General features: G+C 44.1%; 1 protein-coding gene and 1 pseudogene across 1 annotated transcript; both read left to right on the top strand.

Moving 5' to 3' along the window:
- The first annotated feature begins 4015 nt into the window (after nt 1-4015).
- LOC116895301 lies at nt 4016-4453 on the top strand (annotated as a pseudogene).
- Nucleotides 4454-4599: 146 nt separating this feature from the next.
- Adh1c (alcohol dehydrogenase 1C (class I), gamma polypeptide) lies at nt 4600-16035 on the top strand. Its single transcript, XM_032897260.1, has 9 exons — nt 4600-4704; nt 6909-7010; nt 7564-7702; nt 8790-8877; nt 8968-9190; nt 11397-11657; nt 13565-13700; nt 14578-14716; nt 15420-16035. Exons 1-9 carry the CDS (start codon nt 4687-4689, stop codon nt 15442-15444), a joined length of 1131 nt encoding a protein of 376 aa, XP_032753151.1. The 5' UTR covers nt 4600-4686; the 3' UTR covers nt 15445-16035.
- Nucleotides 16036-16634: the final 599 nt, after the last annotated feature.

Raw genomic sequence — 16634 nt, 5'->3', positions numbered from 1 at the left:
TGCCATCACATATCCGGGTGTTCACTTCAGAGTCTGTTTCTTCGAGGGCTACAGGTGCCAAGGACCATCAACACGTTGATGTCCGCAGTAGGAAAACTCAGCAATCCAAAGTAGGTTAAACTTAAAATTACGGGTATATGAGATGGACGAAGAGTCACCTGATGAAGTTACTCAGAGCACCAGGAACATTAAGTTCCTTGAAAATTGGAAGCAAACAGAATGTGGTGGGATTTCCAGAGAAAGGCCATGGGAATTTGAGGTGGCGACCTTCATGAAACAGGGTAGCCTGTGGCTATTTAGAAAGCAAATCTCATACTCAGTCTACGGAAAGAGCTGTGGCTCAGCCGCTGCTCACCTCTCTGAGAGGGCAAACCAAGGCTGGTGTCTGCAGGGCCTGAAGCAGCTGGGAGATGAAGCTAATGATCAGCCTGGAAAGATACCACAGAGAACTGCGAAAGAGGTCCCTCCTCTCTCCAGATACCTTCCCATCTCTCTAGTATTGCTTATTGGTACAACTGTTAGGAAAGCCAGATCTCCAGGGAGTTTGCAAATTGATTCTGGAGGTCTGTTGTCCCAGCCACAGAAGTGTATTCCAACAGGGTACAGTGGGGGAGATGACACTTAGCATTTGAGTCCATTGGTTTTAACTCCAACCTCCTGACGGATTGAGAAAGGGAGGATTCCTCCTTGGGGAATGGAGACAGACCAGCCTAAGCTGACTTTTTGACAGCTGTGTGTAGCCTGTGCAAAAGTAGGGACATCAGGAAAACCTAGTGAGAGTGGGTACTGGAGAAAAGGGGCCCCAGGACTGAAGGGGAGGAGAAGCATTCAACCAAAGGGCCACACAGAAGGCTCTCTAGAGGTCTAAATGCTTCTCCTACCCTTAAGTCCCCCCTTTCTCATCCTGTCTGGTCTCTAGAATGCCAAACAAAAGAATCAAAGGGTGTACTGGCTAGTTTTGTGTGTCAACTTAACAAAAGCTAGAGTCATCGAAGAGGAAGGAGCCTCAGTTGAGAAAATGCCTCCTTGATATCCAGCTGTAAGGCATTTTTCTCAATTAGTGACCAGTGGGGAGTGGAGCCGGAACAGCCTATGGTAGGGGGTGCCATCCCTAGGCTTGTAGTCCCGGGTTTTATAAGAAGCCAGGTTGAGCAAGCCATGGGAAGCAGTCAGTCCGTTAAACAGCACCCCTCCATGGCCGGTGCATCAGCTCCTGCCTCCAGGTTCCTGCTGTGTTTGAGTTCCTGATTTCGTCTGGTGATGAACAGCAATGTGGAAGTGTAAGCTGAACAAACCCTTTCCTCTCCAACTTTGCGTTTTGCTCCTGGTGTTTTGTAGCAGCAATAGAAACCCCTGACTAAGACAAAGGGACAATTTAAAAAGTAACCAATGACTTCAGGAATTCTACAAATAAACAGATGACTAGATGAAGGAAGACAGTCCGGGATATGAGAGAATTCAGTGAAGAGACAGAGATTCTGAAAAGAAGAACCACTAAAAAAAAAAAAAAAAAAAAAAAAAAAAAAAAAAAAAGAAGAAGAACCTTGTAAGGGAAAAGACCAATAAATTCAATTCTAAAAACTCAGCGAGACAGCTCAGCAGGCAGACACTTACTTTGAAAACCTAGGAACCTGCGCTCAATAGCCAGTGTGCACAGAAAGGCAGAAAGCAAGAAGCAGTCCTCTGGCCTCCACATGTGCTGGAGAACTTACGCCCACCTCTATCAATAAACCACTTTTTCAAACCTCGGCTGAGAGGCTCCCCAGAGCAAACAGAAGGGAGGATATCAGGCGCCTGCAGACAAACTGTGAATCATCACGTTCAGGCAATAACAAAGAGGAAAACTAAGAAATCATAACCAGAACTTTCCGTATTCAGGGACAAGTTAAAATAGCCTTGAGCAGTCTACAAGCCCGTCAAGGTTCTAGCGGCATTCTTCACATAACAGGAAAACCAGTTCCGAAAGTCATGCCCCAGCACAAAGACCTTGGAAAGAAAAGAATGATGATCTAGGCGGAACAGGGCTTGGCTTTAAGGCATACCATACAGCTACAGTAACAAGACAATCTGATCGTAGCACCAACCAGACACCTAAACCAGCAGAGCGGAAAACAAGCTTGTAAACAAAACTAGGCAGATCACCCCCAAAGTCATGCCCACGCTGCAAGGTCTGCAGACGCTGGCTATGTGATTAGGATGGTAATGAGTATGGGGAGGGGGAGGGTGGAATACTACAGGTCCAGAGCCAGTTTAGCCAGTGCTGTCTTAGGCCTCTAAGTGGCCACTGTGGCTCACCTGTGTCTGTGAGACCCTTGTGACTAGTAGTCAGTACTTTTTGGAATGTACAATCAGACCTATCCTCTATCAGCCAATCACATCTGAAGCCTAGAGCCCCAACCCCCACCCCCACTTTAGCCCACCTGACTGACCTACCCACACCAGTTACTTGTTCTTTGATGTTTTAGTGCCCTGCCTTCTGTGTTCATAGTATAAAATTCTCCTTCATATCAACACACACACAGTTCCACTCTTGAAGTCAACGTCTGTGTCTTAAAAAGGGTATTTAGGAAATCTCTCTACTTCTCTATCCTCACCTGTAAAATGGGTTGAGATAACCTTCCTTGTGATGTTGCTCTTAAGATCATGGGATGATGTAGGAAGAACCCCCTCTGGAGTTTTGGAAGCATACTAGGCAACCACTACCTTCTTACAGATTTGTGCTTCATAAATAAACCAGTAGATCATTAAAATTTCGAATGACTTCTGATATCCTATGTGCACACCCATTACTGTCTGAACACAGTAATCCAGTGAGTCTTTCAAAGGTGTTGGACTTAGTGGACTCCTGGTTACTATCCAGACCTTTCATTACAAACAAAGATGGGTGGTCGAGGGTGACAACCATCTGGGAGAGGTACATGTGACCTCTAGTTGACTCTCTACGCTTACATCATTAAAACTGAACCCAGACAACAGTATTGTTTCTCTGACAACCCTTGAGACGTGTACACCGTATGCTTATAGATATGCGGTGACCAGCTATGTTTAGTAAGGAGTGGTGTGCACTATGGTTCACTAGTGTTGATAGAAGGCTTGATATTCAACAAAAGTCAAATGTGAGCTCTTGTTCTCAAGTTCATGACACTAAACAAAGGACAGTGAAGAGATGCCTTATGTGACGTTTTGTCCCATTGGCCCAAACTGTCATTCTTTACACTAATCCAAGTGCATGCTCTCCCTACGCCTCCTCTGGGTCTTCGGTCGCCCTTTTTCTCCTAGCACTTGCTATATAGTCAACCCGAATGCCTGTGTGCCCTTCACCTCCCAGTGTGTTGTGAGCCTATCTTCACAGATGGCGGTCTAGCTATAATTCATGGCACTGTCTTCCACCCATGTGGTTCCATGGTAGGACGCGTGCTTACTGCTTTATCTTTGAAATGGCACTCTTCTTCACCTCTGTCTTACAGAAAAGGAAACTATGGCAAAGAGCGGTGAGATTTGTCCAGGCTCTCTCAGTCAGAAGGAATAGGCGATGCTATAACCACTATCTCTTGGCAGGACTGGAGTTCATCTCTTACTCATGACTGCCACCCCTGGGCCAGCTCCATGCCTGCAGGCTCTCAGTCAGCCATAGAGTCAGCCCGGGGCTGTGTGCAGAAAGACGGGGCCTCAGCACCTGGCTGCGACTGAAGGTGTGTTTCTGCTTTGAAGAACGGAGGCCAAACCTCCTTTCCCTGAAATTGTCTGTCTGTCTGTCTGTCTGTCCATCAGTCCTGCCACCTCATCTCTCCTCTTCACTGTGCACATTGTGGACTCTAAGTGGTAGGTTTGTTCTGTTAAGTAAAAGGAAACAGTGCTCTAGCCTGACCAAGTGCAGTTGAGAAAGGGGGAAGAGAGGACTGAGAGACAGGGAGATAAAAGAGAAAGGAAGCGTTAAGTATAATAAAAACAAAATGTGCACCCCCCAACATCTTAGTGTGGTTGCAGTGGCCCACACTACTCTCTGAACTTCGCCATGCCACCCAAAGACGACAAGAAGAAGAAGGATACCGGAAAATCGGCCAAAAAAGACAAAGACCCAGTAAATAAATCTGGTGGCAAGGCCAAAAAGAAGAAGTGGCCCAAAGGCAGTTTGGGACGAGCTGAACAATCTTGTCCTGTTTGACAAAGCTACTTAGGACAAACTTGGTAAGGAAGTTCCCAACCGTAAGCTTATTACTCCAGCTGTGGTCTCCGAGAGACTGAAGGTTCGAGGTTCCTTGGCCAGGGCAGCCCTTCAGGACCTACTTAGTAAAGGACTTATCGAGCTGGTTTCAAAGCACAGAGCCCAAGGAATTTACACCAGAAACACAAAGGGTGGAGCTGCCCCAGCTGCTGGTGAAGATGCATAAACAGATTCAATCGGCTGTACATTTGGGAAAATAAAACTTTATTGAATCAAAAAAAAAAAAAAGTGCCCAACAGCACATTCCCAGAGTAAGATCTGCTTGACAGGCCAGAGCCCTTTGTTTTAACTTAGCTTGCAGTGAGAATAAACTGATGGGTGTGTCGTGAAGGGCCAGATCACATGTGGGATCAGCTGACACCCCAGCAAATAAAATCTGTGAGCAACTTTGGCCCAGTTCACTGCAGGAGGGAAGAAGTCTACGAGGATCCATCCATTTCCTGCCCACAGCGAGGGACAGCATGAGCACAGCCGGAAAAGTAAGGAAAAATACCTCGCCCTTGGAAATATATTCTCATTGATTTGTGAAGAGATGCAGAATCCTAACTTAGAAATGACAGGCACGCTGGGGTCCGGTGCAGCTTGACTGCTACTAAGTATCTTTTTTTTTTTTTTTTTAAAGATTTATCTATTTATTTATTACATATAATGTACACCATAGCTGTCTTCAGACACACCAGAAGAGGGCATCAGATTCTGTTACAGATGGTTGTGAGCCACCATGTGGTTGCTGGGATTTGAACTCAGGACCTCTGGAAGAACACTCAGTGCTCTTAACCGCTGAGCCATTAACGAGAGGGTTTAGAGTCTAGGTTTGTGAATGCCTTTGTTTCCTCATTAACTCTGTAGGACTTTTTCCAAGTCAATGGTGACTGCTTTGCAAATAGAAAGTTTTTAGGTCTTTTATGGAAAGTCTGTATTTATCTTAAGATACCAACAATGTGCTGTCCTTCGTAATCATAGTTTATTATGAACACAGGAAAGTTAAAATCGGACAAGAGTTTCATATGAGGAATTTGCTTCAGGGAACTTAGTACTGTCCTCATTGCCTTTAGATAAAATTTCTAACAAGAGGTGGATTGATTGGAAAGCTTTAAAGTCACTCACAGTGAGATTTATTGTGCAAATTGTGACTTGAAGGGCTCCGTGACTCACGGATTACTACAGAAATTCTATAAACAGTCTCTTTCCTGTTTAAAAAAAATCCAGATTTTATGGGAAATTAAATCTAATAAAAGCAGAATCGGTTGTTGACACTAAGAATGCACACATATGGCACAGAGTTTTCTACAGAGTCACACTCACTTGTTCAGTCTGTTCATGGTCCCACCAGAATGGCAAGCAGCCACTCAGTATAATTAATTGATCCCCGCTAACTAATTGCTTAATTACATAAGGCTGTGTTTCTGTTGGCACAGAGGCTACTCTAGTCAAAAGTCCAACAGCTCGCAGCGAGAACCAGGTGTCCGAAATTGCAGAGGTTTCTGTACACACCGTGTGACAGGATTCTGTAGTTTTATTCCAACTTGCTTTGCATGCTGGTTATGTTTAGGACGCCATACTACATTTCAAAGAAAAGTAGTTAGGAAAAAAGTTAAGCTGAAAGTTCTAACTGAAAAAGTGAAACAAAAAAAAAAAAATAGTGAATTCATATCAATCAAACAAGAAGTGAGGGAACAGAGACACCTGAGTCTTAGGTACAGGGGTCAATGACAGCGCCACGATGATGTTTAGTCTATGTTTGTCCTGCCTAGAACAGCAAAGTAATGATGTAGACAGGTATGGTCGAACATCCCTGAAATCCTGGGACTAGGAAGGACAAGACAGAAAGGTCCCTAGCTTAAGGCCAGCCTGGGCTGCTTATTAGAATATTTTTCTCAGAAATCTAAAGCCGGGGGCTGGAGAGATGGCTCAGCGGTTAAGAGCGCTGACTACTCTTCCAGAGGTCCCTGAGTTCAACTCCCACCAACCACACGGTGGCTCACAACCATCTGTAATGAGACCTGATGCCCTCTTCTGGTGTGTCTGAAGCTACAGTGTACTCACATACATAAAATAAATAAATATATCTTTAAAAAAAAGAGTTCTCTCTCTCTTTCTCTCTCTCTAATCTCTCTCTCTCCAATAATTTATAAAAGAAAGAAAGGAAGAAAGAAAGAAAGAAAGAAAGAAAGAAAAGAAAAGAAAAGAAATCTAAAGCCGGGGGTTAACTCTGTGATAGAGTACTTGCCCAGATCGCACAAAGTTCTAGGTTCTGTCCTCAGTGCTTGAAAAACAAATCATTATATATTTGGAATTAAATATATTCCCAACAATTGCACTTAAACAACCTTTCTGAGAACAGTACCAGTGACATCAAGAAAACAAGCAAGCAAGCAGTCAGAAAAACAGTGCGAGCTCAGCAGCACCCGCACCACTTCTGCTAGGTGTGTTACAGTAACCTGCATTTTCCTGACCTCGGGCTAAGGAGTCACACGTTTTTTTTTAAAGGCACTTTAACTCTTTGTAAATCAGAACTGTCTGTTTCTATGTAACACTTACTGAGTGGCAGAGCCGTGACAGATGCCATTTATGTGTGTGTGTGTGTGTGTGTGTGTGTGTGTGTGTGTGTGTGTGTGTGTGTAAAAGAAAGGATACAATTGCTGTGATCTCGTTGGAGCTGAAGTAACCCTTCCCTTTCCAGGTAATCAAATGCAAAGCGGCCGTGCTATGGGAGCCTCACAAGCCCTTCACCATCGAGGACATAGAAGTCGCACCCCCCAAGGCCCATGAAGTTCGCATTAAGGTGACACCCCTTTTCAAGTTCTGTAAACTTAGGTTTGAAAAACTCAGAAAATCCTCCATACCCTCATCCAGAAAGCCGTTAACAGCCCCGTTCACGTGCTTAATTAATTTGCTGCTAAGGCAAGCCATCAATATCAAATGCTCAACGTTTGAAGTGACGAAAAAGTATGTTTAACATAATCCCAGAATTTTTTTAGATGTTTATGTGTTTATGAAGTTCTAAACATCTTGAGTCCAAACCGAACTCAAATTAGGTGATGTCTTGGCGCTAAAGTCCTATTTCTATTTGCCTAAAGCAGAATGCATTTTTATATATTGCATAAAATCCATTTTCAGTGCCACCTACTTCACAGGATTAATAATTGACTCTTAAGCCGTTTAATTGGGAAAAAGCAGACGAAAACACTGGAGAATCTTGGACAACAAAATCTTTGGAATTAGGAAGGGACAGGGATTGTTAGCGAGCTCCTCAGAAGCAGGATTTCAGGCAAACAGGTGTGTGAAACCTTCACAGTCACAAACTCGGACAACTGAACTTGATCTTTAACCCACAGATGGTGGCCACCGGAGTCTGCCGCTCAGACGATCACGCGGTTAGTGGATCCCTGTTCACACCTCTTCCTGCAGTTCTAGGCCACGAGGGAGCTGGCATTGTTGAGAGCATTGGAGAAGGGGTGACTTGTGTGAAACCAGGTACAGAATTCACCCTCAGGGCCTGTGTTTTGGTTCTGATCTCAAGAGCACTTCCCCCAACGCCCTCAGAGAGGAAGTCGAGGGAGTGGGAGATGGAAAAGCTCGCATAAGGTCTCAATTGGCCAGGCAACAGAAAGCTTCCTCCGCCCATTCCTCCCCCGCAAGCCTGAGACGTGTTACCTCCAACATCTGTTTGTCTCCTAGATATCAGGCATCAAGTCAGCGTCTATGACGATCAGGAAGCATGGTGCCCATAAGGGATAAGGGTGGAGTTGATAATCTGCTATAATGACCCTGAGCTCTGTGGACTTTCAAGACCCAGACACACCTACAAATATACCCAGGGCAAAAAAGGCAGGTCCAGGTTCTGAGTGTCTAGACTCACGGAAGCTGTTCTGTGCTGAGGGCAGAAAAGTGATGGCTTGCCTTACTTGCCAGACACCCGCCATAGGTTTAGCCACACAAAGACTTTCTTATTACCATTAATCGTGGCTGTAAGTGGTAGGCTTGCCCAGTACTTATTGATTTCTGCATGAAAACTTTGTGTGTTTTCAGAGGTAAAGGGTGAAAAGAAATAAAATTTCTGTGATCTCATCCCACATTAATTTTATCTGTAAGATATAACGGCCAACCTTTTTTTTTTTTTTTGGTCCAATAACATAGGTAGCATACATGATTTAGAAACAAAAATTATGTTCATCTTCAAAAAGATTGCTTTAGTCAATAGAGTCAGACTTCTGAATTAATAAACTGTAAGCAAAAAAAAAAAAAAAGTAAAGAACTAGTCTGGTTTGAGTGAAGTTTTTATTTCTTTTTTATTTCCTAGAGAAAAATATCTAATTCATTGTTAAGAACTGAGATTTCCAAAGCAATTTGCAGCTTGTCACATTTTTATTATGCTTCTTTAAAAAAAATAACAGATTTATTTTTAGAGCATTATTTCATAATAGGAGACGCACAGTCACCTTGAAAAGCCAAAAACTGGACCATGGAGAAATGATTTAGTGGCTTTGGGAACATCATGCTCTTCTGGAGGCCCCAACTGGGTCATTCACAACCACTTGCCATTCTGTTTCTCTTCATCCAGGTGATAAAGTCATCCCGCTGTTCTCTCCCCAGTGTGGAAAATGCAGGATCTGCAAGCACCCGGAAAGCAACCTCTGTTGCCAACCCAGGTGAGTGTGTTTCGTATTGTCTCTTGCACAATTGGGTGGCACTCTGTTTTCATTCTGTCTCACATGTTTGTATTCCTGTGTTTCACCAAGGAATCTGACAGCGCCTAAGGGAGCTTTGCTCGACGGCACCAGCAGGTTCTCCTGCAGGGGAAAGCCCATTCACCACTTCATCAGCACCAGCACCTTCTCCCAGTACACTGTGGTAGATGACATAGCGGTGGCCAAAATCGATGCGGCTGCACCGCTGGACAAAGTCTGCCTCATCGGCTGTGGCTTCTCAACTGGCTATGGCTCTGCCGTCCAAGTCGCCAAGGTAGGATGGACAATGGCCCCTGGAACAAGCTAAGTACATATTCTTGGTACCAAAAGGGGAGACATTGTTCCTGAGCATAGGGGTATTTTTGTAGAAGAAAAATGAGCCTCTCCAGCCCCCGTAAGAAGCAGGGAAAAGCTCTGTATTTTAAGGAGGCAGAAACCGACAAGCTTGACTATTTGGGACAAATGGGAGGTTTTTTAAAGTGGAGATGCCCTCACTGCTATTTCTAAATCAAGCCACAGTGGGGATATTTGTTACTCCAGGTTTCTCCTACGTCATTTCATAGATTTATGGTGTTAAATTATTAACAGAAAAACATCCCCAGAAGGAATTGGAAATAAAAGTTTTTAAAGATGAAAATGGTGCTGATTCTGAATTAAGAAAAAAGTGAATATTTTATACATTATGTATACATACGGAAGACATTGTATTCCATATGTTCTATATGACTACCAAATTTTAAAGCTGGGGGGCTGGAGAGATGGCTTAGTGGTTAAGAGCACTGACTGCTCTTCCAGAGGTTCTGAGTTCAAATCCCAACAGCAACCACATGGTGGCTCATAGCCATCTATAATGAGATCTGATGCCCTCTTCTGGTGTGTCTGAAGACAGCAACAGTGTACTTATATATAATAAATAAATCTTTTAAAAAAAAAATTTTAAAGCTGGGAACTCATGTAGTCACTTACTCTAGAGCCGAAAAGAAACTTCGTTCATCAGTCGCGGTGATGTTAGGTTCTGAAGTAGCCAAAGCAATCGGTTTGTCTCCTCCCGTACTTTATTTATCCACAGCATGGCCGCGCACTGATCCTAGAAGATGCAAAAGAACTTAAGCAAAGCGTTGGTTCCATTGGAGACCTCTTCACTGCATCTTCTCCCTTGCAACCAAAACACATGAACACCACACACACACACACACACACACACACACACATACACACACACACATACACACACACACACACAGACACACACACATGTGCTAGAAGTGAGATATTTTAGGCAGTAATTTTAAAAATCATTTCCTTCCCAAACGGTTGAAAACAATCCAGCAATTACCTCTCATTTCATGCAAACTAAGACCCAGAAAGGTAAAGCTATTCGTCTGCATTTTTACCGTGAGCTACTAGGGAAAGGAAGACTAGAACTTCTCTGGAACTATCCGCCACATCTGAAACTGGAGTACCCACTGGCCATCACTTCAGTCACAGTAACAGGCCTTGCATTGCTCTAGCCCTGGTGGAGAGTGACGATGTGTCCCAGAGTGTTTAAGAACCTGTGATGGACGAATGATAAGATAGACACCGCTAGGGGGATGTGATGGTGGGGAAATGAGGGCAGATGGTTGCTTCTATTAAACAGACCTAAACCAACCACAGTAATGAAGCCCCTGCCTTTTCCAATTCCTGTGGCTTCGGACCTGAATGCAGTCAGTGCTGTGGCGTTGTTTGACTGTCTCGGCCCTAGTGGGTCTATTTGCCAGCCAAGGAAGGGTACTTGTAATCGTGGATTTTAATTAATCACTATTGAAATACAGACCAGCTTTTGTTGAAGTAGTTTTCACTTGCTTCTTTAAAAAATTCAGGCATAAAGCCCCACAGAGATTACACTGGTCTCATGATACAATGTCTTAAAGTTTCCTGTCCACGTTGTGGTTGCCTTGAGCCAGGCATGATTTCTGGATGCTTTTCAGACGACTTCTGCTCCCAGTACCCTGGTTGTGACTACTGATAGTTAGTGAACCAAGAAAAGAGTTCATGATCGAAGGGCAGTTGGGTTACTTTTTAGTCTCCTGGAGTAACCTTGACCACTTGTTCCATTTGTCCAAATTGCTTACGTGCATGTTTAAGATGTTACTGTCAAGCTCTCAAAGATGAAAGTCATTTCTATTTAGAACTCAAAGACCATCAACTCGAGTTCCCCCATTGGGGTAGGAGTGAGGTTCCATCTGCAGTGTTTCCAATGTAACTGTAGAAGCTGCTACTGAACCCTGAGATTAAACAAAGAAATCCCCAGATATATCTAATAGAGCAAATTTTGAAAACCGATGATGTATGTTTTGGGCAACCGTAACCAGAAGAGGGTTTGCCAACTGATGGAATGAAGTAGCCATGATAAAGGACATAGCAAGGCAGTTTGTGCAGTGTTGAACACTTTCGAACAATCACCATTCAGTCCACTCTTGCGTTTTCTGAAAATACAGGTGACCCCAGGCTCCACCTGTGCCGTGTTTGGCCTGGGAGGTGTCGGTCTGTCTGTCGTCATTGGCTGTAAAACAGCAGGAGCAGCCAGGATCATTGCCGTGGACATCAACAAAGACAAGTTTGCTAAGGCCAAAGAGTTGGGTGCCACTGACTGTATCAACCCTCAAGACTACAGCAAACCCATCCAGGAAGTTCTCCAGGAGATGACTGATGGAGGGGTGGACTTTTCGTTTGAAGTCATTGGCCGTCTTGACACCATGGTATGTACTGTGGCACACCTTAAGATCTGTCCTGCCATCTAGAATGCTCTAGGTAGCCAATTAGAAATCTCACGCAGAAACCTATTTTTTTTTTTGTTTTTGTTTTTTTGTTTTTTGTTTTTTTTTTCCGGAGCTGGGGACCGAACCCAGGGCCTTGCACTTGCTAGGCAAGTGCTCTACCACTGAGCTAAATCCCCAACCCCGCAGAAACCTATTTTTGTAGTGGTAATTTTCCATTTCCTGTTTCCTGCTCAGATTGCTTAATTCACTGTCAGGATCAACCTTTCGTGTCAGTTCTGCAAACATGTCTCAAGTAATAATCTCCCTTTAATGCAGGAGAGCTTATAATTGGGACACTGTAAATTAGCTTACTGATTTTCTGTAAAAATCAGTTCATCGAGCAGATTTAAATACAAATTCTGGTCCTAAACAGACGGATATGATTTTCTTCCCTATTCTTAATATTATTTAATATTTAGAATTAAATATTCTGAAAAGAATTTTTAAGTATCATCATATGGCCAAGAGGAATAATGAACAATCTGGGCCAAGGATCATTTTATTAACATACAGCAGGTCCAGGGAAGTGGTTTTGTTCTCCTCGTGGAGACAGCTGAGTGCTGGGTGTTGTCGTAAATACCTTTTAGAAAAGAATTAACAGATTCCTGCAGCCCCCCTAAATTTAAAAAGTGCATTTCATAGGGTTGCTTATGATCTACACAAGATAGTGCATATGAAATACGGACCACAGAGCCGCACCCCCACCACGTGACGTGCGCGCATGCGTGGTAAGTGCTCAGTGAAGGCCAGCTGTGAGAATGCTACTAAGGTCAAGCTGAGAGCGCGTGTGGTTTTGGAATACAAACGATATCACACTCAAGTAGTTGCGAATGTCATCCTTGGCTAAAGGACAGGTCTCCGGTTACGTCTCCCCTAACCAAAGACCTCTAGAACTCTACTGAGACCTGTCACCAGAGACCTTAAAAGTCATCCTTAAGTCTTGGCAGAGTTGGTGACAGGGAATAGATATGGTACCCTGAGCGTGATTTTTTTTTGTTATCCTTGAACCGTGACAAGAGGCCACACACGGTAGAAGAGCCAAGAGCATAGCACCTCCTCTCTGCATGGAGAATCCTTCCAACCCCAGCTTCCAGCTCTCCCCAGGGCCGCAGCATCTCTGTGGCTCACTGGCAGTTTTCCCGGTTTGCTGGATCTTAAGCAGGGTTGTCAGCTGACTTGGAGATCCTGCAGTCTGATAACCACAGGTCCTGAGCACGTCTGGTTTCTAAACATATTGAGAAATCAAAAGGCCAATCATGTAACTTCGAGGATTCCGAATGATTCTTTATTATAGAGTGTGTTTTAAACAAGCACACAAAAACAACAACAAAACAAAACAAAAAAACCAACCTAAACGAAACCACCTACCAGAAGGCAAAAACTTCCCGGATGTCCACAGCTATAGAATAATGTACAACTATTGCATGACCACTTGAAACATGCCCGTTCTCCATGTGAGAGCATCAGAGGATGGACTCCTTAAAAGAGAATTTGACAAAGGGTCAAGAGACAACTTTTGGTGATATCATTATATCTTCCTCACCATGAAATGTCTGCTCAGAGTACTGGTTTTTAAGTTGACCTTAGTGGGCAAATGAAAAATGAATTAACCACTTCATAGTTATGCAGTGGGGAAACAATATTCTCCCTTGAGAACCAGACTTTACGTCTCATGATGAGACTTGCTCCTTCAAGGAAGAATTAAATATAGATAAACTAATTCATTCATTCTTTCATTAAAAAAACAAAACAAAACAAACTTCAGTATATTTCTTTGCATTGCCTGAAGCTGCATAGGGAGGAGAGACCACAAAAGAATCTACTTTAACTATTAATGTTTATTCCAGACTTCTGCCCTGTTAAGCTGCCATTCAGCATGCGGTGTAAGCGTCATTGTCGGGGTGCCTCCCAAAGCCGAAAACCTCTCCATTAACCCCATGTCGCTGCTGCTGGGACGCACCTGGAAAGGAGCAATATTCGGCGGTACGTATTTACGGCGAGAGATCAAAGTCCGCATCTGTTCATGCATGTCAAGCGGGCGTGCGTACATGTGTGTGGATGCCAGAGAACTTTGCTGTCCTTCCACGGGAGCCACCTGCCTGGTTCTTTGAGACAGGGGGTCACAGTGGCCTACAGCTCACTGACAGACTAGCCTTGCTGGCTGGAACTCACTGGTCTCCTTCCTCCAGGGCTGCACTTCCACAACCACGTCAGCTGTGTGGTTGGCCGCTGTTGTTTTCTTTGGTGATTCTGAGGACCAATTCAAGTGCAAGGACTTTATTGACCGAGCCATCTCCTTGGCTTTGAGGACCAAATTCTTTACTTATTTCAGAATTTCTTCCTTTTTGCCAACAGAGAAGGTCAGGTTTTTAGAAGACAGAGCAATTTAAAAACGTGAAAATGACCGTTCTCTCTAAGCAAGAACTAATGCAGGAAATCGTAGGACAAGCATCTCTGTGTCCCCATAAACTAGCCGGGGCTCCTTCTACTTGTGTGGTTGTGAGACCCCCAAAATGCCTTGTAGGACACAGGAAATCCAAGGCGGTAGTAGTTCATGCCTACACTCATTACCTAAGTTTGAACAGCTCCCTTACTTCGAGTATAAACATCCGAGATAGAATTTCTCTAGGAACGAGCTAATAAGCCACCTTCCTTAGCCAGAGACCATGGTTTGTCCGGGTGGCACACTATAAAAATGTTAATGAAATGCACATTGTTTTTGGGCCTCGAGACAGCCTGTACACCTCTGTACTTTTGAGAGCTTTAGTTTCCCTGGAAAGGACCCTGTCTTGCTTGCCCCACCCTCTCCCCCTCCCCGCCTGGATCTCTGGATCTCATGGAGATCCTGCTTTCCCTTCAGGGTTTAAGAGTAAAGATGCGGTCCCCAAACTTGTGGCTGACTTCATGGCTAAGAAGTTTCCGTTGGAGCCGCTGATTACTCATGTTTTACCTTTTGAAAAGATAAATGAAGCATTTGACCTGCTCCGTGCTGGAAAGAGGTAAGCTTTGAGAGTATTTTTTTTTTTTATGGCAGAGGAATTGGCTAACAGAAAATGAAGGAGAGATGGGACAAGAACGTAAATGGGGTGCCAGGCTTCTGTCGCCAGTTTGGCTCTGCACATGCGTATAGGACCTAGGGCAGTTTGCAAACCTAAGCTTTAGTTTTCACAGTTCCTAAAACCGACAAACTGTGATAATCCACCCGGTCGCATTGTTGTTGTTTAGGATGAAGTTTAAATGAGATAATGGTGCCTAAAAAGCTACTGTAAAGTGCATGGCAAGGAGGAAATGCCTGTTATTTCCCGTTGTTAAACTCCTTACTCCAGGGATCCAGGCTTTGAGTGTTGCTTAAGAATGCTCAACTAGGGGTTGGGGATTTGGCTTAGTGGTAGAGCGCTTGCCTAGCAAGCGCAAGGCCCTGGGTTCAGTCCCCAGCTCCGAAAAAAAAGAATAGAAAAAAAAAAAAGCTCAACTAGAACCAGAATCAAAATGGCGGTCCCATTAGGATGTCACGAGTGAGTTTAGAGCTGGAGAGAATGCAAGAGAGATCAGAAAGGCTCATCTACTGACCTGACCTTGGACATGGAATGGTTGGGAACCTCGATAGATTGTCTCAGAGACTCGTAACACATGTTTTACTCACACATATGGGGAGTGTGGGTTGTGGAGTGTGAAAACGGTATCTTCTATTTTGACTTTCAGTATCCGTACGGTCCTGACGTTCTGAGAACACATGAATGCCTTCCCGGTTTCTGACTCCTCCGCCCACCGAATCAAGCGCCAGCCACATCACAACCTTAACCTTGCTCTTCAGAGACACACAGCCAATAAAGCACTTGTGCAAGCTTTCCACGAGAAACTGAGTTTTCTATGGAACCTGTTTACAATCCTGTCTATGGCTATCGCACCTCAGCTGGGGAACTGTAGGGTACTAAACCTTCCTTCTTTTTCGATTGACTTAGATCATCTCTCCTCCTGGGGACGGTGTGTCTTGTTGACATCTTGCATTCTTTTCTCTTTGGAATCTCAGTCGCTGACACTCAGGGGCGCAGACAGACCTTTCTCTCCCCGTGCACACAGAATACCCCATGTGCTCATTCTCCCAACCCCTCCCGTTCTACTGTTTGTACTTCCTTCTTTATGAAAGGCGTGAGTGTGCCAGGAACCCACAGCAGGTCAGGGGACAGAGCTGGGCTGGAAGCTGGAGAATGTCTGTTGTAACAACTAAAAGGCAGCACCACACACGGCCGCTCTGCTTCTATGCCCTTTGGTGGACAATGAATATGGAGTTGTTTCCTTCAATAAAAACCTGAAATAATGACTGACCCAACACCTTCAGAAATAGTACAGTGTTTGGGGGGAGGGGCAAAGAGCAATGGGCTGGGAGTTTTGCTCACGGTGTTTAACAGGCAGCTGGAGAAGAGAGTCAGGCCACAGCTGTGAGGACATTACTCCAAATTTGACATTTGATAATTTCTTACTTCCACTGAACAGTTATTCTGTTCCCTCCGTGCTGATATAACCATTACTGAGAATTCCCTTTAAATGTTAAAGGAACAACATTATCCAGACATGTTAAACACTGTTTGCCAAATATCTAACAATAGTCAAGAAGTGTATCATTGCATTAGAAAGAAGAGAGAAAATGGTGAGTTAAGTATAATAGTAAAATGGGGGAAGTTTAACTAGGGTTAAATACTTTTCCGAGAAGATGTCTGTGCACTTGTATGAACAAGTATGTGAACCTTTGGACATGCATGTGTACTTGTATGAACACGTATGTGGACTTGAGGAGACACATGTGCACCTGCCTGAACAGGTATGCGGACTTGAGTCATATGTGCACATGTATGAACAGGTATGTGGACTGAGGAGATACATGTGTACATGTATGAACAGGTATGTAAACTTGGCTTG

The sequence above is a fragment of the Rattus rattus genome, chromosome 3, assembly GCF_011064425.1.
Source record: "Rattus rattus isolate New Zealand chromosome 3, Rrattus_CSIRO_v1, whole genome shotgun sequence".
NCBI classification, from domain to species: domain Eukaryota; kingdom Metazoa; phylum Chordata; class Mammalia; order Rodentia; family Muridae; genus Rattus; species Rattus rattus.
The sequence above is the reverse complement of the archived record's forward strand: the minus strand, read 5'-3'. Positions and strand labels throughout refer to the sequence as shown.